The sequence below is a fragment of the Dipodomys ordii genome, unplaced genomic scaffold, assembly GCF_000151885.1.
Source record: "Dipodomys ordii isolate 6190 unplaced genomic scaffold, Dord_2.0 Scaffold49, whole genome shotgun sequence".
NCBI lineage: Eukaryota > Metazoa > Chordata > Mammalia > Rodentia > Heteromyidae > Dipodomys > Dipodomys ordii.
The window spans coordinates 13648749-13674966 of record NW_012267265.1 but is presented as its reverse complement, the minus strand read 5'-3'; the positions used below and the strand labels follow the sequence as shown (position 1 = coordinate 13674966).

General features: G+C 37.7%; 1 protein-coding gene across 4 annotated transcripts in view; it reads right to left on the bottom strand.

Annotated features, from left to right (window-relative positions):
- The window catches only part of Arhgap24 (Rho GTPase activating protein 24), a 449827-nt gene that overhangs the window by 133344 nt on the left and 290265 nt on the right, over positions 1–26218 (bottom strand). The window contains exon 1 of one of the 4 annotated variants that reach the window (XM_013020202.1): positions 4158–4249. The exons of 2 other annotated variants lie outside the window; for them this stretch is intronic. In XM_013020202.1, the coding sequence (XP_012875656.1) occupies positions 4158–4170 (13 nt within the window). In that variant the 5' untranslated portion in view covers positions 4171–4249. Of the gene's footprint in view, positions 1–4112; positions 4135–4157; positions 4250–26218 lie in introns of those variants that run through there. One more of the 4 variants, XM_013020205.1, reaches the window with a different exon arrangement.

Genomic DNA, 26218 nt, shown 5'->3' with positions numbered 1-26218 from the left:
ATTTTCTGAGTCCTGACATGATACCACAATGAAAGTGTCATCCCTGAACTCAAGTGACAGAGCACAGTCAAAAACAGATACAGATTATGTGAAATTATCTTCAGGAGATATGTATAAAGTGCACGTGAAACAAATCAATTTGGCTTTTGGTCTGGGTTGCATTCCAAAGATATCTCACTATATTTGTATAAATATTCCCAAACAAAAAGAATCTGAAATCTAAAACCTTTTGGATACATGATGTCTAATATATTGCTGAAATAATTACTTCTTTGGGTACCTCTGTAGTGGCCAAGGAAAACAGGTCACCCTTAAGGTACATCTTCTGTTTTCCTAGAAAATATCTTAGATTGAAGACAAATGAGGCAGAACTCTTGAGTAGACTGGAAGAAAATACTTAGAATCTTTGTCTCAGATAGAGAACCAATCACCTGCCATCATATATTTCTACTCAGCTCTAATCCTTATAGCCCAGAGTTCTAAGAAAGCTTTATAATGTCAGGACACTGAAGCTTCAGAGGGGCATGGCTAGCTTTTCTATACATCAGAGAAACAATTTAAAAGGAGGAAACATTCAGTTTGGTTTACATTTTCGGATGTTTCAGTGTGAGGTCAGCTGGATCTATTACTTGGGGCCTTGGAGCAAGGTAGAAAACGAGAGTGGCAGGAGAGTGGTGTGGAGGTTAATGGTCTTACGATCAGCAGGAAACTAAAAGAGAGAAATGATGGGGCATGATACTCTTCAAAGGCACACCTCCAGTAGCTTCACTTCCTCCCAGGCCATACCTTCTAAGTCTCCATCAAGGTCCCACATAGCACAACCATCTTTAACACATGAGCTTAAGGTGAACATTTCATATTCAAGCTATAGCCAATACCTATCTGATAATATATCAGATATTATATCCTACACCCTGCCGTCCATGTTTCTTCTCTACAAACAACCTGGGCCTACTAAAAGAAGCTACAAGTAACCACTAAAAGTTGTGAGTCGTCATTCTGTGATCTCAATCTATATTTCTTTGGAAGGAGTTAGTGGGTAGAGTAAAATTTAGATGCTAAAGAGATAAAAAGTACTGAGAGTACTTTAATTGACCCTCAAAGACTACAAATTGCATTTCATCTCAGGTTACCCAAAGTCTGTGAAAGTAAAACTATGTTGGCATGTGGAAGCAATTACTGTAGGTTTCTAAGCTTAAGTTAGACTAGATGGATATAGAAGCAAGAATAGCAGAAAGGCTAGCACAGTATCTGCAAGTCATGGCCTGTGCAGCAGCCAATCTTTCCCATGAATCACCCCACCTTTCTCAAGCAATAGGCAGTGATCACTGGGTGTCCGGGGTGGTAGATCTTTCTTAAGTCTCAGGGGATAACGAATGACTGCTTTCTTGCTCAGAGTATAAGTTGCCTGAAGAGATTGAGCATAGGTGGAAAGAAAGAACATACAGAAGATTAAGTACTTGGTAAGTTTGAAGTCTAAAATAAAATTATGGATTTGGAAGAGAGGGTGAAAGGCCCCTATATGTTAAGATGTTTAAACAATTTATAACTTTAGAAGTGTGTCTCAACTATATAAGTGAGGGTTAATCTTTTCCCTTAATGAGGGAGCTTAATTGCATAGAAGCAAATCTATTTGAACAGACTGGTATGTGCTTTGAGGTCAGCATTTATAATCTCTAACCCTTCTAAACCTCTTTGCCTGTGGCAGTAAGCTAGTTATCTAAAGAATAAACACAGGCACTATCCAAGGATTCTTTTGGCTGTTTACTGTATGTTCATGCAATGAATGACTATTCTCTTAGAATGGAAGATGACCAACATTCACATGGTACCCTCATGATTACAGGACAGTGATAAGATGACCTCCCACATATTAAATATTTGTTAAAAGAAACAGTAAACTTTTAGTTTATGGAAGCACAAGTCAGTGCAATATAAGTTTCAACATGAAAGCACATCATCAATTCTTTGCTTATTTCAAGTTACATATCTGTGAAATGAAACAATATGGTTCTAAACTCTATCAGAAACCACTATTGGAGTCAGATGTTTTCTGTTAATCAGTCTACACTATTCTTGCAGAGTCTGAAAGCAAGAGGCCATGAGGTGAGTGCCCCCAAAAATTTCAGTCTACACGAATGTAGAAATAGGTAGCATTCTAGAGTATTGGAGCATCCTTCCTAAACTGACACAATTTAAAAGTAGAATTAATGATTTTTGGTATTGTATGTTGTTTATTGTTTTAAATACAGTTAAGACACATTTTCATAAAATTTACTTATTAGTTTTCAAAGTCTATGAAGTCTATTTAAATGGATATCTATAAATATCTATCTATATACCTATCTACCCATCTATGTATTTATCTATCTATCTATATGTATTTGTGTGTGTGTGCTGATAAAGCAAGGTTTCAAGCACTCAGCTTTTTTGCATGCTTCTGGTGCTCTACCACTTGAAGCATTCTTCTCTATTCTGGCTTTTTGCTGCTTGACTGAGGATGGAATCTCTTAGATTTTTCTGCCCTGCTGGTTTTGAACTGCCCATTCCTCCAAGTTTCAGTCTCCTAAATAGCCAGGATTATAGGCATGAGCCATCAGTCCCCTAGCTTAAATTAAAAAAAAATTAAATGCACTGTTATAATTTTATTAATCCTGGTAAAAGAATTCAACTTAATTAAGACAGACAAGTACATTCCCCACTCTGACAGCATGTTTTATTAAGAATTTTTGTTCTTGGCTTCATTTCTGCTGACTCTGCTTTTCTTTAAGTATGTTATTGTTCTTTCATTACACATAAAAATTTGAGGAGTTGGAGAATTTTTAGTATCTCCTTATAATTATTTTAAATTTAATATACATTTTGTTCATTTTAATTTTAATAGCTTTTCTAATTTTTGTGCTACTTATAAAATAACAAATTCTTAAACTTTTCAGTTTTCTAGAATATATTTCTATTCTATATCTATTTAGTAACTCCAAACCAATGCATCTTCTCTCTACATTTGCTTGGATGGCTTATAAAATTGGTTCCAGTAAGGTCCATATCTGAGAATACTTTCCATTCTTATTGTATAAACGTATGAAGTGATCATACTGTATTTTCTCATGGATTTTAATGAGCTCACGTAGTAGCTGTATTGTCTGTATTGTGCACAATTCAAAAATACTGATAGTAACTTGGGGAGGAGATGGGGAAAAACAAGTCGTTTAAGGATACAGGTGGACCTGTTGCAACAATGAGAAGTACAAGTTGTCATGTCGAAAATGAGCTTTACAACTTCGGTGCGGGGGGGAGGGGTAAGGGGGGGGAAGGATTGGGTAGGGGTGGAGGGGGAGGCTGGGAAGGGATGTGAAGGGTAAACAAAGGAGGAGGCTGCAATGCTTGGTAAGAAATGTACGCATTATCCTGCCCATGTAATTGTAACCCCTCTGTACAGTATGTTCACAAATAAAATAAAATAAAATTTAAATAAAAAAATACTGATAGCAAAAGCTCTATGGGTTGGTTAAAGTAATTATAAGTACATGATAACACAGGAAATATTATTTAGATTTAATATTATTTAAAATTGTCTCCAACAGTTGTTTTTAAAAAATCACATACACACACACTCACATATTCGCACACTCACACACAAGCATGAATGGCCATGTGGAAACTTTTCTCTTGACAAACAATCACACAGTATAACTGTTATTGTCAGACAAGACTCCAAGCCACTGTATTCTCTTGAAACTTTCAACAATTAACATGTGGGCAGAGCAGAGACTAGAGTATAGAAAGTACTCAAAAAAGAAATCAGAAAGAAAGAAAAGAAGAAGCAATCCAGATTTATAGCTCAATCAGTTTTCATATGCCTTCTAATTAGCACTGGAATTCTGTATATGAATAACTACACCATTTGGCAGCATCAATTAAAGACAAAATCCAAGAAAATGGCACTAACAAGATCAAATTTCAGTGCAGAAGAATCTGTTGTTGCCACAGTTTTCACTCCGTGGAGAGCCGAATGTGACAGAACAAGGCATAAATACTACCACACAAGGTCTAGATCCTGAATATGTAGTTAGTCATAGCCCCAAATTAACAAACACAATCAACAGCCATACCTGGCAATTTGTCTTCAAATAAAGGAAAAAGCTCCCGGCTCTCACCTTGCACAAACATACACTTCAGTGGTCAGTGACAAATGCAGGCTGGGAGACAGCAGCTGCTCTGTCCTGAGCGGCTTAACGCACAGTGGAGCCAGGCTCAGGTCCTACTCTCTGTGCTGCCTGAGTTCCTCCCATGACTCCATCACCCAGGAATGAAAACCACGATGCTCTCCCTGTGCTAGTGGGCTTCCCGTCGCCGAGCTCAGGTGAAAATGCTGAGTCCTGCAAGGTCACCACAAGGTGAATGCAAGCAAAAAGTGTGCATGGGGAAGAGGAGCAGCTGTCAGGGGAAGACCTTAAACTCCAAACACAGACACCTTGTCTTTCAAGACATTCTGAGCACCACAAATCAGAGCTGGGACAATGGGAGGTCAGAGAACAGTAAATCCAATCATCTCAAATGGCACAGAGCCAAGCATTTGACCTAGGGACATTCTTTAAGCAATACATTCTCTCTTTACTGTGCGCACACACACACATATACAAATGCACATGCACACACATGCATGTGCACACACACACATGAACACACACAATGGCACATGTTAATGTAGCTATACTAATTGACTAGCCATCATTCTCAATTTGAAAAGGTTTTGCTTAGAGTTTCCAGGTAACAAGCTTTAAAAATATCATAAAATATTATTATCATTATTTTCTCAAATCAAGATAATTCTAAGTGAAAAACAATTTCTGCTTCATAAACTCCTATAAAATCTTTTTAACTCATATTAAATCTTATGTTTTGTGTATATGTTAGAATTATACAAACAACTTCCATATTAAGAAAATAATGTCATCATTTCAGAGCTGACAAGATGGATTGAAATCTTTCATACAAATCTCACCATCCTTTTAAAGTTGCTTTAGCTTATGTGTATAGTTTACTTTATAGGTTTTCAAATGGGAACTTCTTGCACAAAATATAATCTTTCTATATATCTTGAGGTACATATACATTTATAAACGTTTTCCCTTTAGAATGAGTCTTTAAGTTTTTTATCTCTTAGATTTTTATATTCTACCCACAAGTGAAGAAGCAACAGTAAAAGCTTGCAACTACTTGTGAAATATTATTTTTTTAGTTACATATTTTTACTAAAGGTAATTATTTACAGAATAGTCTGATTATCTGAATGAGAAGTAATTCTCACTTCTTAGCTAGTTTCCTTTCCTATACATCAAACACCACTGTTTACCAGCAATTTATTTCACCTCCTAGGCATCAATTTTACCAAATAGACAAGCCAGTCTGCTTTGCCTGTTTTCTTGGGATGGGCTGTGTGAGCATGAAGAGAAACAATGAGCAGAACAAAATGCTCTGTAAATATTGTAGAACGCTGGAGGAAATGTCCTTGTTGCATTTTTTCTCCCTCCAATTGCCCTAGTTATTTCTGGGGCCAATGAATTACTGTCTGTATTTTTTAGGAGGACTCCTTGGGCTCCACAAGAGATTGCTTGTTTTAAGCGAGCTATAAATAGACTTGACGATTTTTCTGAACTGCTGTCTTCTTTGTGGCACATCATCACACGGCCTGAGTTAGTTAATTGTAAGCAACACAAATTAGTCTAGTCTTTGAGGCAGAACCAAACCAGTGGAAACTGAGAAAAGTGCTCATGTGCTGTGACTGAGTTCACAGCCTGGTGTCCTGGTGGAGCCTTATGTTGGCGGGGGTTGGAGAAGAGGATTAATAAGGGGAAAGGTTGGAGATGGAATGCCAAGTTCACTGCTGAGTTAATTCAGTAACAAATGCATCTGGGCATTCATGCTAATGTTCCTACAATTACTGATGCATTATTTAGTGGTGAGGTTGTGGGAGAGTGAAGAGTGGAGTAGGGAGACAGGTGGAGACCAGGAGAGGATCTAGCAGTGTGACTATGTTTGTGTGTTTTTATGAGACATCCAGGGCTGAAGTCTTCAGGAATATTATCTCAGTTAATTCTCATAGTAATCCTATGAGGTAGCTGTTATTATTCTTATTTTAGAATTGAGGATAATTAGCCCACACACTGTTAACTAGTGAGTGATGGCTGGAATTATAATCAAGGCCTTCATGCCTTGGGTTTCATATTCTGAGTAAATTAGTTACTTATAACTTTTTCACAGAGAGAGAAAGAAAATCACATTTGCTGTATATATAGTGGGGATGAGGAAGGCAAGAATGAAAATTAGCAACAATAATAAAATAAAAACTACTGCAAGGGTCTTTCAGCAAAAGAAAAATATAGGCAAAACTTTAAATTATTTCTCAATTCACAACATAATAAATTGGAAACAGATTTTTAAGCACCTTCTTCAAATTATTACACTGGCCCACGAAGGTATTTTGTTTGTTATACACTACCTCTAGTAATTGGCTAAGTGTTTTAGCCACAATAAGAAACAATGGCGTATTGCTTCTTTCCTTTATCCTAGAACCTTCATTTGTCTCTCTCGAATCTTGCGATACTGATTTCAGAATCAGAATTCAAAAAAGAATTTGCACTGATGGGTAAAAGTATGAAGAAGCTGGAAGTTTACACCTATAATTCCTAGCTACTCAGGAGATTGAGATCTGAGGATCATGATTCAAACTGGCACAGGCAGGAAAGTCCCCCAAGAAACCCTTCTCTCCAATTAACCACCCAAGTGCAGGAAGTGGGTTCAAGTGTTAGATTGCTAGCCTTGAGCACAAAAGCTCAGGAACAACAACCAGGCCCTGAGTTCAAGCCCCAGGATTGGCACAGGTTTGCCACACGTGCGCGTGCGCGCGCGCACACACAAACACACACACACACACACACACACACTGAAGAAAAAAGCATTTAAAGGCATGGGCAGTGCCGGTCATTGAGGAGAACAAGATGTTTTGGTTTCCTGGTTGGGTCTTGCTGCCCACCCAATGAAGACTCCTTCCTGAGTCTCATGTGGTAATGTCTAGCTTCACACAGATACTCACTGATTGAAATCCTTAGAACCTTCCCACCTAGGGTACAACTAAGTTCATCATGTGTAAGCAGGATAGAGTTGTTGCTGGTGAGGAAATTAAAGAAAAAAAGTATTTACCTAACACATTTTTTTTTCCAGACACTCCTTCCAATTTGGCTTGCTTTTTTTTTTCAAGTCTCAGAAACAACTTCACATGATAATATCTACCAGCCATGAAAAATCACCATAGAAATATTGAAAGCCAGTTGAACAAAAATTGAGAGTAAGCTGAAATGTCTAAGCCTGCAGATTTTTTTTGGAGAGGGGGTCCGGTCGTGGGGCCTGAACTCTGGGTCTGGGCACTGTCCCTCAGCTCTTCAGCTCAAGGCTAGCGCTCTACCACTTGAGCCACAGCGCCACTTCCGGCTTTTTTCTTTTTGCTTATGTGGTGCTGAGGAATCGAACCCAGGGCCTCAGGCATGCAAGGCAAGCGCTCTACCACTGAGCCAACTTCCCAGCCCACCTGTAGATTTTTATACCTCGTTATATGGATGTTTAAAGGCAATCTTTGAATCTCTGCACTTTAAGAAATGCAGAAACACAGACACTCTTGCATTAGATTGGGCATAAGCCCCAATACAACTATAATCACTTGAAAACAACAATATGCAATTTCAACAATAAATGGACTGACTGGAGGACTGGGGGCTGTTACACACTGTATGTTGCTCAGCAGTGTGAGTGAGAATCATGACAACATATCATAAGCCCGGAAAAAGATCTAAGTTCCAAATTTAAACTATGGTTTCTGCTGAATGCACATTGTCTTCTCACTCTGATAAAGTTAACACCCTCACATGTAAAGCCATCAGAAAATGGGAACCATCCGGATTTAAAGCTATTGAGATGGAATGCTTCCTAAGCAGTCATTTTGTTGCTGGCATTTTTAAGCATGCTTCTTTTTACTAGATATTATTATTATTATTATCTTAGAATATAAGAAGAGAAGACTTTGCTGTGTTCTATAAGCAACATAAACATTAGGGAACATGTCAGTAAATACCTTGACAATTATACAAATGAAAGCTCTCTTACACTGGAGGCTTCTATGGCTATTTTCAGGAGAACATTATATTAAAAATAGATAGTTTTTAATAGGAAAATAAATCTCTCTCTCTCTCTCTCTCTCTCTCTCTCTCTCTCTCTCTCTCAGTGGTACTGGGCTAATTAATAGGTTGGTGTCATACCACCAAAACAAACCCCTAGCCCTGTTCTTCACTGGTTATTTTTAGAATAGGATTCCCTTCCCACCTAGGTAGATCCCTAAGTTGTGATCCTTCTACTTTTTGGCTTCTCATCATCTCTGGGATCACACAGGCTCAAGCTCCAGTGTCTAGCTTTTTTTTCCATGTAGCTAAAGTCTTGTAGACTTTTGAGCCCAGGCTGGCCTGGAACAACAATATTCCAATATCAGCTACTCACATAGCTTGGGATGACAGGCTTGTGCCACTGCACCCAGACGTATGTTGAGCAGTGGGGGAGAAGTCTCTTGCACTTTTTGTACCTTGAACCAAGTACAATTCTCCTGTTCTTTGCTTACCAAGCAGCTAGGATTACAGATGTGAGCCACTGGAACCTAATAAATACATTTCTCCATGATTTCTTTTTATTCTGAGAAGTGGAAAATCACTGCCCTGGTTGTTATAAATACATTTAAGTGGTTTTAGAAAAAGAAACACTTAAGAGTATAAATAAATCCATCAGTAAGGCTCAAGATCATGAAGAGGGAATTCCTGGGCACTCAAAAATAGTAGAAAACATACAACTAGAATCATTGGACATACATGAAAGCATCAGGAAAATACAGTCTTCATATTAAAACGGTGTCCCACCTATCCCACAATGCAGAAGCCTAGATACCAAGTGGCTGTCTTCTCCTCTCAGAAGCACTAGCAGCCTGGGATAGGTGTGCTCAGAGACAGCCACTGCTCACTACAGGGTCTCCGGAGTTCATGGTCCTTCATAAAGCCAGGAACACTGGGAACATAGGTGCCTATGTTTTCCATCCAGGAGGAATTAGGAGGGTAAAAACATACAGAAACATCAGTTTCCACATTGTGATTTATAACTCATTCACTGTAAAGGCATGTATGTGCATTTTAACAGGTATTTTTCAAATTTTATTGTAATCATGTTGCTCAATACATGTATACAATAGCCACATTATTCAGACTAGAAAATACTCTGAGTATATTGCAACGGAGGAAACATGGGGGTAGTCTTGTGTCAGCTGAATTTCTTCTTTTCTTTTTGAGACCAGTTCTCTCTATGAAGCCTCAGAGCCGCATGTCAGATATGAGTGTCATCTATGTCAAACAAGATGTTTATTGTTATTTAGCAGCACTCAGGATTGAACTTGTGGCCTTTGCCCTGTATCTTTCAACTAAATCCTCAGCTCTTTGTGTGATGAATTATTTTTTTCTTCTTTAGTACTGGGATTTGAACTCACTTAAGTCATATATCCAGCTCCTTTTGCACTTGTTATTTTTGAGATAGAGTCAACTGTCCACAGGCCAGCTGAGCCCATCGTCTTCCTATTTGTGCACACTGAGATGATGGACACAGCCATTCTATAGGTTTGCATGGGGTCTTTCAAGCTGTTTTCACAAGCTGGCTTTGCAAACTGCCTGTTCTCTGCTTCCCAAGGATCTTGGATTACAGGTATGAGCCAAGTCCCAAACATAAGCTAAATTCTTAAATTCCTGCATCAACTATGCCAACATACATCAGATCAAGGCCCAGGTCAATAGGAAAACATATAATGTAAAATTAAAAGTTCTAATTTAGGATATAAGATCTACAGATGCAGACCTTTTATTAATACAATATAAAATTTGCACTAAAACATTTTTATGCTGGATTTTTCCCAGTACAATTTCAAAATTTGATAAGTATTAAAGAAATAAGGAAAATCTATGTACCACCAAGGCCCAGTAGCAGGTAAAGAGCTAGAATGGAAGCCAGGAAGACCCTTCCACATCCCACTGAGTGCTCATTTCCCTCTCTGTCTTCACCTCCTCAACAATGAAATGAGATCTAGCCATATATTGGACATAGAAATAGTATCAACACTGAGAAGATAGGGAGTCTTTATATATATAGTCTGCAGTAACTTTTATCAGTTGGGCACTGCATTGATTTTATCATGAACCTCACAACTTGTACTACCAGGCAAGTTTAAAGGCATCTTATGAAGGTATATGACAAGTAGCTCATACCAACATTCATTAGTAAAGCAAAGGATAGAAGGAGCCATGCAACTGAACTTAGGAGCATTTTTATACAGCCTTTGCATCTGTGTAACTTTTCAAATTTTCTCAAATTTTAACATCTCCACAAGCACCCTATTACCTATGTTTAAAAGAAGGAGGGTTGGTGGTAGAGTGTCTGCCTAGCATGAGTGAGGTCCTAAGTTCCATTCTCAGCACCCAACTCCCAATCTACATAATGCCAAACAACATATTGTGAAGAGAGTTGTTGTGCACTCTTGTGAAAGAAGAGAGGTTAAGATCGCGGACACAGGCAACACTGCACGTGACACACAACTCTTCCCACAACAGAGAATCAATCAATGTAATTAAAACACTGCAGAGAAGAAGTCACACAGACAAAAGGTTTCTGGGGAGAAAGGACCCAAGTGGAGAAGAAGAACTAAAAGTTCAGCTCTATTTCTGCTTAATTACTTAAAAGCTAGTTGCCACTTTCTTAGGAAATTTCTGAATATTTTGGTTGGTAAAACAGTACCTGGAAGATGTAAAGGAAGATTCAAAGCTGAGTCTAGCAAAGTGGCGCATGTGTATTAGCAGCTACTTCAAAGGCTGAGGCAGGAGGATTTTGAATTGGGGGTCAGCCTGAGGTTCACAGGAAGACCCTGCCTTAAAAAATAAAATAAAATTGGCCGGGGGCCAGTGCCTCACACCTGTTATCCTAGCTATTCAGTAGGCTGAGATCTAAGATCATAGTTCGAAGCCAGCACAGGCAAGAAAGTCTGTGAGACTCTTATCTCTTAACTACTCAGAAAAAGCTGGAAGTGGTGCTCTGGTGCAAGTGATAGAGTACTATCCTTGAGCACAAAGAGGCCCAGAGATGGTGCCTAGGCCCTGAGTTCAAGCCTCAGGACTAGTACATTATAATGATAATAATGAATGAATGAAATAAAATCAGCTCTCCAGCTTTTGTCCACCCTGGTGGTCATCACGTCCCAGTTTTCCACCAGGTCTTCTCACATGACTTTCAGAATCAAAATGATTCCTGGCCAAGAAATAAAAGCAAAATTGTCCATTTCTGCAGATTTGGATGGAAACTGGTAATAAAATCAGGTACGCCTCTAAGAGGAGAACCAGGCTGAGTCTGTAAGGAATTATAACAAACACCCACATGTTTATGTTCTATGATGAACCAATTAAGCTGAAAATGTCAACAAGGCCCACAGACAGGTGGGTGTTTTAAATGGAAGTTTCTTTGGTTACCTTTAAGAATGAGCTAAGTAATAAATATGTGGAACCTTTTGAAAAAAGAAAATAAAACAAACAAAACAACAAAGTATCAGCTGACAAGCAACTGAAGTCATTTTGATGATAAAACCAATGACTCCCTATTGTGGTCCTGAATATTTCTTTCTTGATTTACATAGTCCCAAATTAGGCTAACATAGACAAGAAAAGATGGAAAGAATGTATGTGATAACAGAAGTTTATGGTCTGTCTGACTCTTCATCACTTTTCCATAGGAAAATAATTACCAATGATTGAGCAATGACTAATGGGAATATTCTCTTTATTCTACAGACAGAGAAGTATGGCAACAATGCTTGATAAGAAATGTACTTGTTATCGTGCCCTTGTAATTGTAACCCCTCTGTATGGTATTCTCACAATAAAAAAAGAAGTATGACTGAAGGAAATTCAATGTCACTCTGTACAATATAAGTATTCTAGTAAGTCTTTAATGTTATAACATCCTCTTTAATCAAAACTAAAGGGGAACAGGAACCTGGATTTTGAAAGCGAGGATTGGGAGGAACACCAGATAAAGATCAGGCTAAGTGTAAAAAGTTCAACAAAACATTATCTATCTGAAGCAGATCCTTACACAGATTGCAGGCTTTGGATAAGGGGCCTACCTTTTGTAACCCCTGAGAAACACTCTTCATAATGAAAGGATTACTGTACTCTTTATATTTGGTTTTAACGATCTTTTCATATATCAACTACTAATCCTGATAAAATGAATTCTATGGAAAACTACCATTTTCAATTGTCACTTACCTAATAAGTAACTCAATAAGGTTTTATAATCATTATGCTGGCAATAATCATTATGCTGTCTTCTTTTATTATAGAACTTATTTCTCATTGAAGGATACTAGTATGCAGAATGCACTGGAAAACCACATGAACAGACGTGAAATCATTCTCTTTCCTCATACCACATACAAAAATTAATTAAAAATAAAGACTAAAAAAGTAATATCTGAAATTATAAAACATAGAAAAGCACAGGGAAAATCTTCTAGACATCAGTCTTGGGAATGATTTTTTTTTGTCCGTCATGGGGCTTGAACTCTGGGCCTGAGAGCTATCCCTCAGCTCTTCAGCTCAAGGCTAATGCTCTACCAGTTGAGCTACAGTGCCACTTCCAGTTTTCTGGTGGTTTATTGGAGATAAGAATCTCGTGGACTTTCCTGCCTGGGCTGGCTTTGAACCATGACCCTCAGATCTCAGCCTCCTGAGTAGTTAAGAGTAGTTAAGATTACAGGCATGAGCCACCGGCACCCGGCTTGGAAATGATTTTTTAATGTGACCCCAAAATACAGATAACAAATGCAAAATAGACCAATGAATTGATTTGGCTCCAGAAAGAAATTCTTAACTTAGTACAGACAAAATCTATATACTGTGAAAAAATATTTTCAAGGTATATACCTGAGAAAGGATTGATAGGTAAATATAGTAGAAATTTGAGCAATAAAAGGAAACTCTTGTAAACTCTTGATGAAATGCAAACTGGTAAAACCAATACAGAAAATAATATGTACTTTTTTCAAAAAGCTAAAAATGGAATTATGGTATAATCCAAAAATCTCATTTCTGAGAAAAAGGAACGGCCTCCCTGTTACATACCTCCTCCTACGTGAATGCCAGGGACTTGAGGTAAGCTGAGGACTTACTATTTGCTTTGCAGCACTGTTCTTTCTGTTAAGGATTGTTTTTGCTATTCAGGGTCTTTTATTGTTCCGTATAAATTTTTGGATTGCCTCTTCTATTTTCTTAAAGAATGAGGTTGGAATATTGATAGGTATCACATTGAATTTGTAGATAGCTTTGGGAAGTATTGCCATTTTCACGATATTAATCTTTCCAATCTAGGAGCATGAGAGTTTTTGCCATTTTCTAAGTTCCTTTTTTATTTCCTTTTTCAGGTTTTTAAAGTTTTCATTGCAGAGGTCCTTCACTTCTTTAGTTAATTCTTAGGTATTTTATTTTTTGTGGGGCTATTACAAATGGAGTTGCTTTCCTGATTTCAGCCACACTTTTCTCTAGGTTGGCATACAGAAAAGCCATTGATTTTTGAGGGTTAATTTTATACCCTGCTACTTTGCTACTTTACTCAGCTCGAGTAATTTGGGAGTGGACCCTGTGGGATTCTTTAAATACAAGATCATGTCATCTGCAAAGAGGGAGAGTTTTACTTCCTCTTTCCCTATTTGGATCCCCTTTATGTTTGCATCTTGTCTTATTGCTGTAGCTAGGCTTTCTAATACTAAATTGAAGAGAAGTGGAGAAAGTGAACATCCTTGTCTAGTTTCTGAGTTTAGAGGAAATGGCTTTAGTTTTTGGCCATTAAGTTTAATGATGGCTGTAGGTTTGTCATATACAGCCTTTATTGTATTGAGGAATATTCCATGGATTCTTGTTTTTCCAGAGCCTTCATCATAAAGAGGTGTTGGATCTTGTCAAATGCTGCATCTATTGAGATAACCATGTGGTCCTTATCCTTGCTCTTGTTGATGTGATGAATTATATTAATTGATTTGTGTATATTGAACCAGCTTTGCATCCCTGAAATGAATCCTGTTTGATCGTGGTGTATGATATTTTGGATGAATTGTTGAAGTCGATTGGCCAAAATTTTGTTGAGAAGTTTTGCATGGATGTTCACCAAAGAAATGAGTCTATAGTTCTCTTTCTTTGATGAGTCCCTGCTTGGTTTTGGGATGAGAGTTATCATGGTTTCATAGAAAGAGTTGGTAGTGAACTTTCTCTTTCAATTTTATTGAAGAGTTGGAGGAGTATTAGAGTGAGCTCTGCTTTGAAGACCTTGTAGAATTCTGCTGTAAATCTATCCGGTCCTGGGCTTTTCTTAGATGGGAGGTCAACAGCTTGGTATTAGCACAAGAAGAGACCTCAGGACCAATGGAATAGAATTAAAAACCCAGAAATGAATCCACAGACCTATAGCTACCTAATCTTCGATAAGGGACCTAAAAAAAATAGAATGGAAGAAAGACAGCCTCTTCGGTAAATGGTGCTGGCAAAATCGGTAAATCACCATAGAAAACTAAAGCTAGAACCTTATATATTACCCTGCACCAGAATCAACTCCAAATAGATCAAAGACCTTGGAGTCAAAACAAGTACCCTATAGCTAAGATATGGAACCAACCCAGATGCCCCTCAGTAGATGAATGGATCAAAAAAATGTGATATATATATACACAATGGAATTCTATGACTCCATCAGAAAGAATGACATTGCCCCATCTGTTAGGAAATGGAAAGACTTGGAAAAAATTATATTAAGTGAAGTAAGCCAAGCCCAAAGAAACATAGGTCCCATGATTTCCCTTATTTGCAATAACTAGTGTATGTCTGAGACAGCAGAAAAGGTCAGATAAGTGAACCCCAAGATAAGGACTTAAATGGTTTTATTCTTTCTTGCTATTGTTTCTAACGTATTTATAAGATATTTCTTTGTTGCTATGTATGTCCTTCCCCCACGGTATAACCCCTGTTTTCACTGTACTTGATGTTGGTATAATTTGTGGGGGGGGGAAGGGAAAATAAACAATTGTTTAAGTAGGGATACAGGTGGACCCATTGCAACAATGAGATGTACAAGACTTTGTCGAAAAATGAACTTTACAACGTTGGCGCGCGAGGGTTGGGGGTAGGGTGGCAGGGAAGGGATAGGAAGGGGAAACAAAGGAGGAGGCAACAATGCTTAATAAGAAATGTACTCATTACCTTGCTCATGTAATTATAACCCCTCTGTATGGTATTTTCACAATTAAAAAAAAAGAGAAAATACAATCTAAGGAGGTTAGTAATTTAGGTTGAGGATTTAGGTTAGTGGCAAAGCACTTGGCTAGTATAGACAAGACCCTAGGTTTAATCATCAACACTGCAAAATAAAGAGGAAAAAAAAGTAACTCATGCATCTAAAGGATAAAGTTGAAAAATTTTTGAAGGAAAGCCTTAATAAAATCTGTGACGTATTATGTTACATTCCAAGAACTTGTAATAAATTTTCATTATCTTCCCAACATTCCTGATTTTATGATTATAAAATAAAATGTTACAGCTAAGAAAATTGATCTCAAATTTTTATATTATCTCTCCAAAGGCAGGTATAAACAAGGATTTGCTTCTAAAGACCAAGTGCTTTCAAATATACTTCTGGGAAGCCAATCTGAGCCTATGTTTTGTTTGTGCTGTATGAATAGTATGTCTTTCTGTCCTAAACCTGTGGGTTCCAAGGCTGATATCTCTGTTAAGTTTTCCCAAAACATTTTGTGTAACAGTCCTGAGGCTTGAACTCCCGGGGGTACTACCCCTCAGCATTTTTACTCAAAACTACCCCATTACCACTTGAGCTACAGTTCCACTTCTTGCCTTGTTGGTGGTTAACTGTAGATAAAAATCACACAGTCTTTCTTGCCCAGCTGGATTTGAACCATGATTCTCAGATCTCAGCCTCCTGAGTAGCTAGGCTTATAGGAGTGAGCCACCAGTGTCTAGCTTTACCAAAACTTTTAATAGGTTGTGGGTAATGACTTTTGACCCAAGATTTATGGGAGCTATTTACCTAATTTCTAATGAATGATAGAAGGAATACGTTGGAGGCTTCTGTAGTAACACATTCTGTGACTTCTAGAAGCCAGAGTCCAATTCATAAGCAGCAGATACTTATCTCAGCTCATGAATTAATCATCTAAATCATCTATCAGCTCTCACCAATTGTTTTTGTATTTGTTTTATTAGTTGTTAATCCTATGGGATGTTTTCCTTTAGTAAATCAGAAAATTACTATTTTATACACATTTTGGCTGCAAAACATGAGTAAAACTGTCTTTCAAAATATTAGAAGGGGAGAGGAGAGAGAAAGAAAAAAGGAAGGAAGGGAGGGAGGAAGGAAGGAAGGAAGGAAGGAAGGAAGAAAGAAAGAAAGGAAGGAAGGAAGGAAGAAGGAAGGAAGGAAGAAAGAAAGAAAGAAAAGAAAGAAAGAGAAAAGAAAGAAAGGAAAAGGAAAAGTGAGAACTTTCTTCAATCCTGGACTCCTAGTTCACTTTCCCACTACATGACTTCTCTCAGTCTTTATTTATATTTTTTGGGTTGGTCATGGGGTTTGAACTCTGGGCCCGAATGCTGCTGTCCTTCAGCTCTTCAGCTAAAGGCCAGTGCTCTACTACTTGAGCCACTGTGCCACTTCTGGTTCTCTGAGTGCAATAACTAGTATATGTCTGAGACAAGCAGAAAAGGTCAGATAATTTGATGTTAGGTGAAATGAACCCCAAGATAAGGACTCAAATGCTTTTTCATTCTTGCTATTGTTTCTAGCATATTTATAAGATGATTTCTTTGTTGCTTTGTATGTCCCTTCCCCATGGTATAACCCCTATTTTTACTGTATTTGATGTTGGTATAATTTGTGGAGGGGAAGGGAAAAAACCAATTGTTTAAATATGGATACAGTTGGCCCCATTGCAACAATGAGATGTACAAGACGTTATGTCGATAAACGAACTTTACAACTTTGGTGGGAAGATGGGGGGCGTGGATGGGGGGTGGAGATGGGAAGGGATGGGAAGGGGAAACAAAGGAGGAGACAACAATGCTTGATAAGAAATGAACTCATTACCTTGCTCATGTAATTATAACCCCTCTGTATGGCATTTCACAATAAAAAAAAAGAAACAATGCTTGATAGGAAATGTACTTATTATCTTGCTCATGTAACTGTAACCCTTCTGTACAGTATTTTTACAATAAAAAAGGTATTTTTTTTAAAAAAAGAGTCTCACAGACTTTCCTGTCTGGACTGGTTTTGAACCGTGATCCTCAGATCTCATCCTCTTGAGTGGCTAGGATTACAGGTGTGAGCCACTGGTGCCCCGCTCTCAATCTTTATTTTGTTGGATGGCTTTTAGTTATGAAATATTATGAATAGGATGAAGAAGGATTGAAGGAAGATGGGGTGTTTTCTTCACAATGTCTGGAAATCCAGTTCTTAAAGCATCCTTTCCCCAGAGAGGTGAAGGAAGAGTAGACAGAACTATTCTTTCTTAGCAGAAGAAGCTCAAAGTATTTCTTCCTGAGACAGCTAAAAGAAGAATAAGATTGAATGATTCAACTTGAACCAGAAAGGACTAAAGAAATGGAGAATTTAAGTGAAAGTAAGATAGTTTTCAAAGCTGTGCTACTGGAACTTGAAAAGTTAGCACCTGTCCAGATTCTAACTTAGAAAAACAAAGACTGAAAATACCCATTTATACTCTAAGATCTATCCTTTAGGACCTGGCTGGCTTTACTCTGATGCCTTTAACACCATTTTCTCAAAAGGATCACAATAAAATAAAAGTATATTTTGGAATTGGGAGAAAAACAAAGGGAATGTTGGAACATCTGGTCTCTTTCATCACTACAAGAAGCAACAAACAATAACGTAAAACTGTCAGAACAAGAACATAAAAGTCCTTGTTAGTGTTCATTGGTAAGGAAAAAATCATTCTTTCTCAGAAAAGATAGGTCAACATTGCATTTAGCTTTATAAACACATGGGGTTACAGGGGTGGAGGGCAAGAACAGAGATAAAGAGAAATATTTAGAGAGGTCAAGAGCAATGGGGTTGAACTCACTTTGCCTGAGAAAATACATTCTCCATGACTGGGAAATCATGGAAGCCTAGAACAGTGGCACTTCAAATACCCAAGAGAAATTACAGGACCATGAAGAGAATGAGGTCATATACATTTCTGAAGCTAGCCCTGAGCCTACAGCATTGGAGAGGAAAAGATGTAATTGACCAAAAGAACTCTAAAGAGTGGTTGGAACAGTTGTAAGTCCCAACAGTGCTGTTGGGATTTGCAAGTTGACAGCTGCCCAGATACTGAGTTAGAGTGGCAAGGTCTGAAAATACCCATGTATATATTCAAAGAACTGGGCTCTATGACTGGGGCAAGGGTCCAAAGACTCTAGTGATCTAGGCAGGACATTCATAAGAATGTTGTGTGGCTCAGGCATCATTCATTTTATCTTGGTGCATAGTCAGCATTCTGGTATTTGACTGTCAGAAATTACTTTCAGTAATAGGACTGTTTAGCACTGGATCAGTCATTGAGTAAAAAATTGTTATAAATGAACAATTTTAGAAATACTCAAAAGCTGTCCACAAGGTGCTAACACTAATTGAAAACATCTTTTTGACACTGTGTGGCTTTGGTTTGATTAAACAACACAATATAAGTCTTTTTTTAAGAGTTCTTTTTTAAGTATCCCATATGTTTTTTCTACTACTTGAAAGATGGCAGGCTTTACTCAGATTGATGTAACTATGATTAGGACTGGGAAAATGCCATATATGGGGAAAACCCCTGCATATTTGGGAACAGTTATAAGCTTTAATTCACTAAAATATGAATTTATATTTGTATTCTCATTTTGCAAGTAGAAGTTTAGCTAAAAATTTCTCAAGTGAATTTGTAAATGTAATAATGTTACCAGAAATCTTTTGAAAAATATTTCTCTTTTAACTCTTAACCTCTTAATTTCCATTTGGAATTTCCAAAATCACCCCTAATCAAAATTCAAAAACAAAAAAGCCCATGTCAGTGGGAACTGCTGTTACCTGTAGACCTGTTCTGTAAAAATCCTCTCTCAGTCTCTCAAATGCCCTGGGAAGTAGACTGTAGAACCTTTGTCCATGTAATTTGTGATTGCCAAACACTATTGCCGAACAATTTATTTTCAAGGATGGCTTGTTATGCATACTATTCTGTGATATACTTCAACTTCATTGACAGAAAGCATGGCTTGCTTGCAAAGAAGCATGTGCTAGCTCAATGTGTAGCTTCTCTCAGAATCCATCTCAAGCTCCTTATACTTATAGATCAGTTACATTAGAGGAAGTCAAGACTTGCACCTGATCAAATTTATTATTCCTCTAGATGTGGAGTAAAAACACTTAACTAGAACCATTAACTAAATTGGAACAAGGTTCAACTTGAACTCCCAAGTTCATGTCTAAAATTGAGAATGTTGATTAAATAAATCATTTGAATGAGTTAATTTGGTAAAATAAAAATGATGTAATGCTGCATATACAAAGGACAAAAAAGAATATTTCTGAAGAAGAGATACTTAATCTATGACCCAGGCCTTATCATGAACAGCCTTGAGAAGCAAGGAAGCATGGTCAAAATGAAATCATTTTTTTTTCAGTGAGACAATCCTGACTTTGCATTAAGTTTTCAGATCTGTTCATTAAGAATAATTGTCAAGGGTTTGGAGCCTTCTAGCTTCTAGCTGACCTCTTCTTGATCAACATAATTCTTTGCTGAGCATGAAAAGTAAATGAGTGCTAATGGGACATTAACAAAAGGCCAAAAGAAAAATCCAAAGCTCAGGAAATTCACATTTTATTGCGGTGGCACACTTGAGCAAAGTATAAGGCATTTGATTCTAATAAAGTACACTACAACAGCAGGGGAATTATTTCTGATCAAGACAAATTTTAACAAAAACCCTAATCAACACAGCTGAGGAGCAAAATTTACAGCTTCCTATTCCAGATGGTGCCATTTTATCAAAGTTTCGCTACTTGGTATGTTCAGTTAATTAAAGTCCTTGCTGATTGTTAATGGCAGATTTGTGCAGTAAAAACGACACTGGAACAGATGTCGGTAAATTTCTCAAAGCAACTGGATAATCATCCTGACTGTTCTCGGAAGGGTTATTCCCTTCCCCGTCCCCACAGACCACACAGAACCCAAATACCTCATTTGCCTTTACTGCTTTTAACAAAAAGAAAGAAAGAAAGAGGTTGCTTTGGGAGGAAAGGGGAAGAGGAAACAGCGAATACTTGATCCAAGTCATCTTCTTGGAAAGGAACATGCAGTAAGGAAGACATTGCATTAACAATTTCAAATGCAGAACTATCAAGATTGTGTGTGTGTGTGTGTGTGTGTGTGTGTGAGTGAGTGTGTGTGTGTGTGTGTATGCGTGTGCATGTGCATGTGCTGGTCTTGGAGTTTGAATTCCCTGCTCAAGGCAAATGCTCTCCTTTTTGACACAGCTCCACTTCTGGCTTTTTTGGTGGTTACTTGGAGATAAGAGTCTAAGGGGAATCTGGGTTGTTTCCGTATCTTAGTTATGGTAAATATGGTAAATAATGCTACATAGTTGTGCTGGGAGCTTTAGTATGGTCTTGTTTGTGATCATTTAGGTAAATGCCCAAAAGTGGGATTGCTGGGTCACAGGGGAGCTCTATGTGGAGTCTTTTGAGGAACCTCCATACTACTTTCCAAAGTGGTTGAACAAGTTTATACTCCCACCAACAATGCAGTAAGGTTCCCTTCTGGCCACATCCCCTCCAGCATCTGTTGTTATTAGAGTTCTTGATTCTAGCCATTCTAACTGGGATGAGGTGGTATCTCAATGTTGTTTTGATTTGCATTTCTTTTATGGCTAGGGAGCATTTATGGCTAGTTGAGCATTTCTTCATGTGTCTATTGGCCATCCTTCTTTCCTCTTCAGAGAAGTTTCTCTGTAAGTCTTTAGCCCACTTACTTATTGGGTAGTTATTTCTTTTGAGGATTTGTTGTTGAGGGATTTAATTTTTTGAGTTCCAAGTACATTTTAGATATGAGACCCTTGTCCATTGTATGGCTAGTGAAGATCCCCCAATACATGGGAGATTTCTATTGATTTTGCTAGCTATGTCCTTTGCCATGCAGAAGCTCTGCAGCTTCATGCAATCCCATTTGTCCAACCTTTCTTTGATTTGTTGTGTTTCTGGGTCTCTATTAAGAAAATGTCGGCCTGAGCCAAGGAGACCTAGGGTTTCTCCTATTCCATCCTGTAATGTGTTCAGGGTGTCTGCTTTGACTCCGAGGTCTTTGATCCACTTGAAGTTGATTTTGGTGCAGGGTGATATATAAGGATCTAGCTTTAGTTTTCTACAGGTGATTAACCAATTTTATGATCCAATGCAATATATATTTATTTTGTTGGTCAGGTTATTCTGTTTGCTAATTGAGAACTCTTTCAGGTTGGTCTGTGTGTCAATAAATTGTTCAATTGCCTTAAAGCATATTCTTATGGTTTGGCACACAAGATCTTCCAGATGTTCTGCTCCTACACTAGAGTCAATGAGCTCTTCAATGAGCCCCTCGTTATGCTTGAAAACCAAAATCTGAACATTACTACTGCTCACTGCCATTGAGGCCTCATACTTTGTTGTCCTTCTCAGTGGGTTTACTTAGGAAACATTTGTGTGCATATTCACTCTTGTATATATACACAAAGGCATAGTTTTTTTGCATAATCCTTAAAATAGTATTTAAATTAAAATATTAATGTCTCCACTTTTATTCACTATCACAAGTTTCTAATTTTCTTTTTTCCTTATTTGCATGTATTTTTTTTTTAATGTTGTGCCAGCTTAAACTCAAGGCCTTCACTTTCTTGTTTCCCCCTAATCCCCATTCACTGCGGGTACTCTGTCACTTGAACCAACCCTCCAGTTCTGGATTTTTGCAGGTTAATTGGAAATAACAATCTCTCAGATTTGTCTGCTCAGACTGGCCTTGAACTATGATTCTCAGATCTCTCCTGAGTAGCTAGTAAGAGCCACTGGTACCTAAATTATATGTGTTTTTTATAATTACTTTTGTTATACTTTGTATTCTGTTATTACAATTTTTTTGGTTTTTCTTTTTCTACATACATATTTCTTTTTTAATTTCTATTTTTTATTACAATATTTTTGAGCTATAATATTTTTCGACTTGCCTCTCTGGAAATATAACATTAAAAACAATTTTTAGAAATTCAATATTTAGCACTCATTACTTTGCTCATGTAACTGTAACCCCTCTGTATAGTATCTTTACAATAAAAATATATTAAAAAAGTAATACAATATTTATTTTTATATATTTATATATATATTATATATACATTTATATATTTATATTATATTAGAATAGTGTAAGTACTAATTTGACTTTTGTTTATAGCTATGCTAATTATTGAATTTTATTTATTTATTTATTTATTCTGATGGTTGTGGGACTTGCACTGTGGGCCTAGACACTGCCCCTCAGCTCTTCAGCTCAAGGAGAGCACTCTACCACTTGAGCCACAACACTACATCCAGTTTTCTGGTGGTTTATTGGGATAAGAATCTCACAGATGTTCCTTCCCGGGCTGGATTTGAATGGTGATCCTCAAATCTCAGTCTCCTAAGTAGCTAGAATTACAGATGTGAACCATTGGTGCCCAGCTTGAAAATTATTTTTGTCTAATTATCGATAATTGATAATATCTAATTATTAATAATTACTTTTATTCACAATGAGAAAATAAAAGAACTAAAAAGAACTGGCTTTTAGTTTCCTATTCCTCTGTCATAAATCCTTCTCAATTTTTTTCCTTAGACTATTATTTTTGCCAACTTTGGTTTGAAGTAACTGTATCCTTGAATAAAAGGTACAAAAGCAGTATAGGTATTTCCTATTTACCCTTTACTCAGCCCTCTATAAAGATAACATCTTTAAAACTCACAGTAAAAGTAATAAAAACTAGGAAATTAATATTTTCACAATACCAAAAACTGCATGGCTATTGGGGGTTTTGCCAGTATTTATATATACTCATTTATTATTTCAATGAGGATAAATGTACAGTGCTATGAAATTTTATTTTATTGTATTGATTTGTGCAACCAACACAATAATCAGGATATAGAAATATCAAATTGCCCCTACATAAACCATTTCAGCCTACCTCTTTATGGTTATAGCCTCTTAACAATCCAGCAAAGTTTTCCATTGCTTTATTTCAACGGTGTGACACAGATAAAAATCCTGCAACTTGAGATATGCTAGTCATTCATCACAATGCCTTTGACCTCCACCCAAATTTGTATCCCCATAGCTTATTCCTTCATATGGCTGAGTTGTACTAGATAAAATAGGGCCATTATTGGTAAGAGAAAAATGGCTATTATTTATGCAAATAGGGCTTCTCACCATTAACAATATTATATTTTAACTCTCTTAATAGAAATTCTGGTTCAAAACAAATTCATAAAAACAAGTCTCTCTGTCCCTCTGACTCTGTTTGTCTCTGTTTCCTGACTACCAACCCCCCCCCCAGGCTCCTACTCAGTCTCTTTCTCTCTCTTTCCCTCCCCAACTCCATGTTTGGTAGTACTGGGGATTTGAAGTCAAGGCTTCAGATTTGCTAAGACACTATAATACTCCTGAGCCATGCATCCAGGTCTGTTTTTCATTGGCTAATTTTTGGAATAGGGTCCTGTTTTCTACCCACATGTGCTGGAGGCATGATCACCTTATTTTAGATCTTCCATCATTGCTGGGATCAAAGGTACATGCCATCATGTCCAGCTTCCCTTCCATGAAGAAAATCTTGTCAGTTTTTCTTGTTTTTATAATAAGATTTTTTTAATTGTGAAAATACCATACACAGGGGTTACAATTACATGAGCAAGGTAATAAGTACATTTCTTATCAAGCATTGTTGCCTCCTCCTTTGTTTTCCCCCTACCATCCCTTCCCTCCCATCTCCTCAACTACACTCCACCCCCCACCAAAGTTGTAAAGTTCGTTTTTCTACATAACGTCTTGTACATCTCATTTTTGCAATGGCTCCACCTATATCCCTATTTAAACAATTGGTTTTTTTCACTTCCCCTCCACAAATTATACCAACATCAAATACAGTGAAAACAGGGGTTATACCATGGGGGAGGTACATACATAGCAACAAAATAATCACCTTATAAATATATTAGAAACAATAGCAAGAATGAAAAACCATTTGAGTCCTTATCTTGGGGTTCATTTTGCCTAACATTAACTTATCTGACCGTTTCTGCTTGTCTCAGACATATACTAAATATTGCAAATAAGGGAAACCATAGGACCTATGTTTCTATGGGCCTGGCTTACTTCACTTAATATATTTTTTCCAAGTCTTTCCATTTCCTAAAATGGGGCAATGCCATTCTTTCTGATGGAGGCATAGAATTCCATTGTATATATATACCTCATTTTCTTGATCCATTCATCTACTGAGGGGCATCTGGGTTGGTTCCATATCTTAGCTATGGTAAATAATGCTGCAATAAACATAGTTGTGCTGGTAGCTTTAGTATGGTCTTGTTTGTGATCAATTGGGTAAACACCCACAAGTGGGATTGCTGGGTCAATGGGGAACTCTATGTGGAGTCTTTTGAGGAACCTCCATACTGCTTTCCAAAGTGTTTGAACAAGTTTACACTCCCACCAATCAAAACACTGAGATACCACCTCACCCCAGTTAGAATGGCTATAATCAAGAACTCTAACAACAGATGTTGGAGGGGATGTGGGCAGAAGGGAACTCTTGTCAATTTTTCTATCTGGTCTGGTCTGCTACAGCAGTCCTCCCTATCTCAGCCTTCCATGTAGCTTGGACTGAGAGATACATAGCACTGTCAGCTTCTGTTTTTAGAAATTAAAGCATTTGACTAAACCCATCTTTAATTTCACCTCAAGGTCTACGGTCCTGTGACAATGATTTTAAAATTAAAACTCATATAGATGCAAGGCACAATTGTAGGACACATAACACATTCTTTTTTAAAATTTTTGGTCCATTGTGGGGCTTGAACTCTGGGACTGAGCCCTGTCCCTCAGCTAGTGCTTTACAACTTGAGCCACAGTGCCACTTCTGGCTTTCTGGTGGTTAATTGAAGATAAGAGTCTCTTGGACTTTCTTGACCTGGCTGGCTTTGAATCGTGATCTTCAAATCTCAGCCTCCTGAGTAGCTAGGATTACAGGAATGAGCCAATGGCGCCAGGCAATAATACATTCTTTAGTATTGCTAACTCAACATAACTTTGGCCTAGCAACAATTGCACTTACTATGTTAAGAGCACACTGGTGAAGGGCAAGATAGGGGTGTATTATACCACATGAGGTAAAAGTAAAGTCTTACCTCAGCCAACTGATACTTTTGGGAATGGCAGGTGACACAAGCCAGGATAATGAGAATCAATAATATTGGCTTCTCAGATATCTTTGTTACGAAGAGAAATTCTCTTCTGCTCCTGAACTCAATGAAACAAAACATGGAGACAACCAGCCTAGAAAAAGGCCACTTGAGAAGAAAACAATATGGAGAAGAAAAGCAACTCTTACTACAACAATTCAGTCTTTAGACCTGGTCACCTTTGCTCTAGATGCTTTTTTGTCTGCTCTGTGAAAATGGGTGTGGTCCCTTTAAAATGTCCTCTTTTGCCACCTGACTCCATGCTCAACTCCTTAATAGAGGGTAAAGAAAATGGGGCCTTTCTGCCTTGTGGTGTGTGCTGTCTGCTGGCTTCTGTACTACATGCAGCTTCTCCAGGATCAAGCCTCTTCTGCATAGGCACACAGCTGGATTCCTGCAATACCCACAGCAGCCCCAGCACTAAATAAACATCTGCAAGTGCAGAGGGCTAGAATATCACAGGGACAGCAACTCCCTCCTGCTCAGACCCATGTACCTCCATGTACCTCCTGGCTTCCTAGGGGCCTCATTTTAG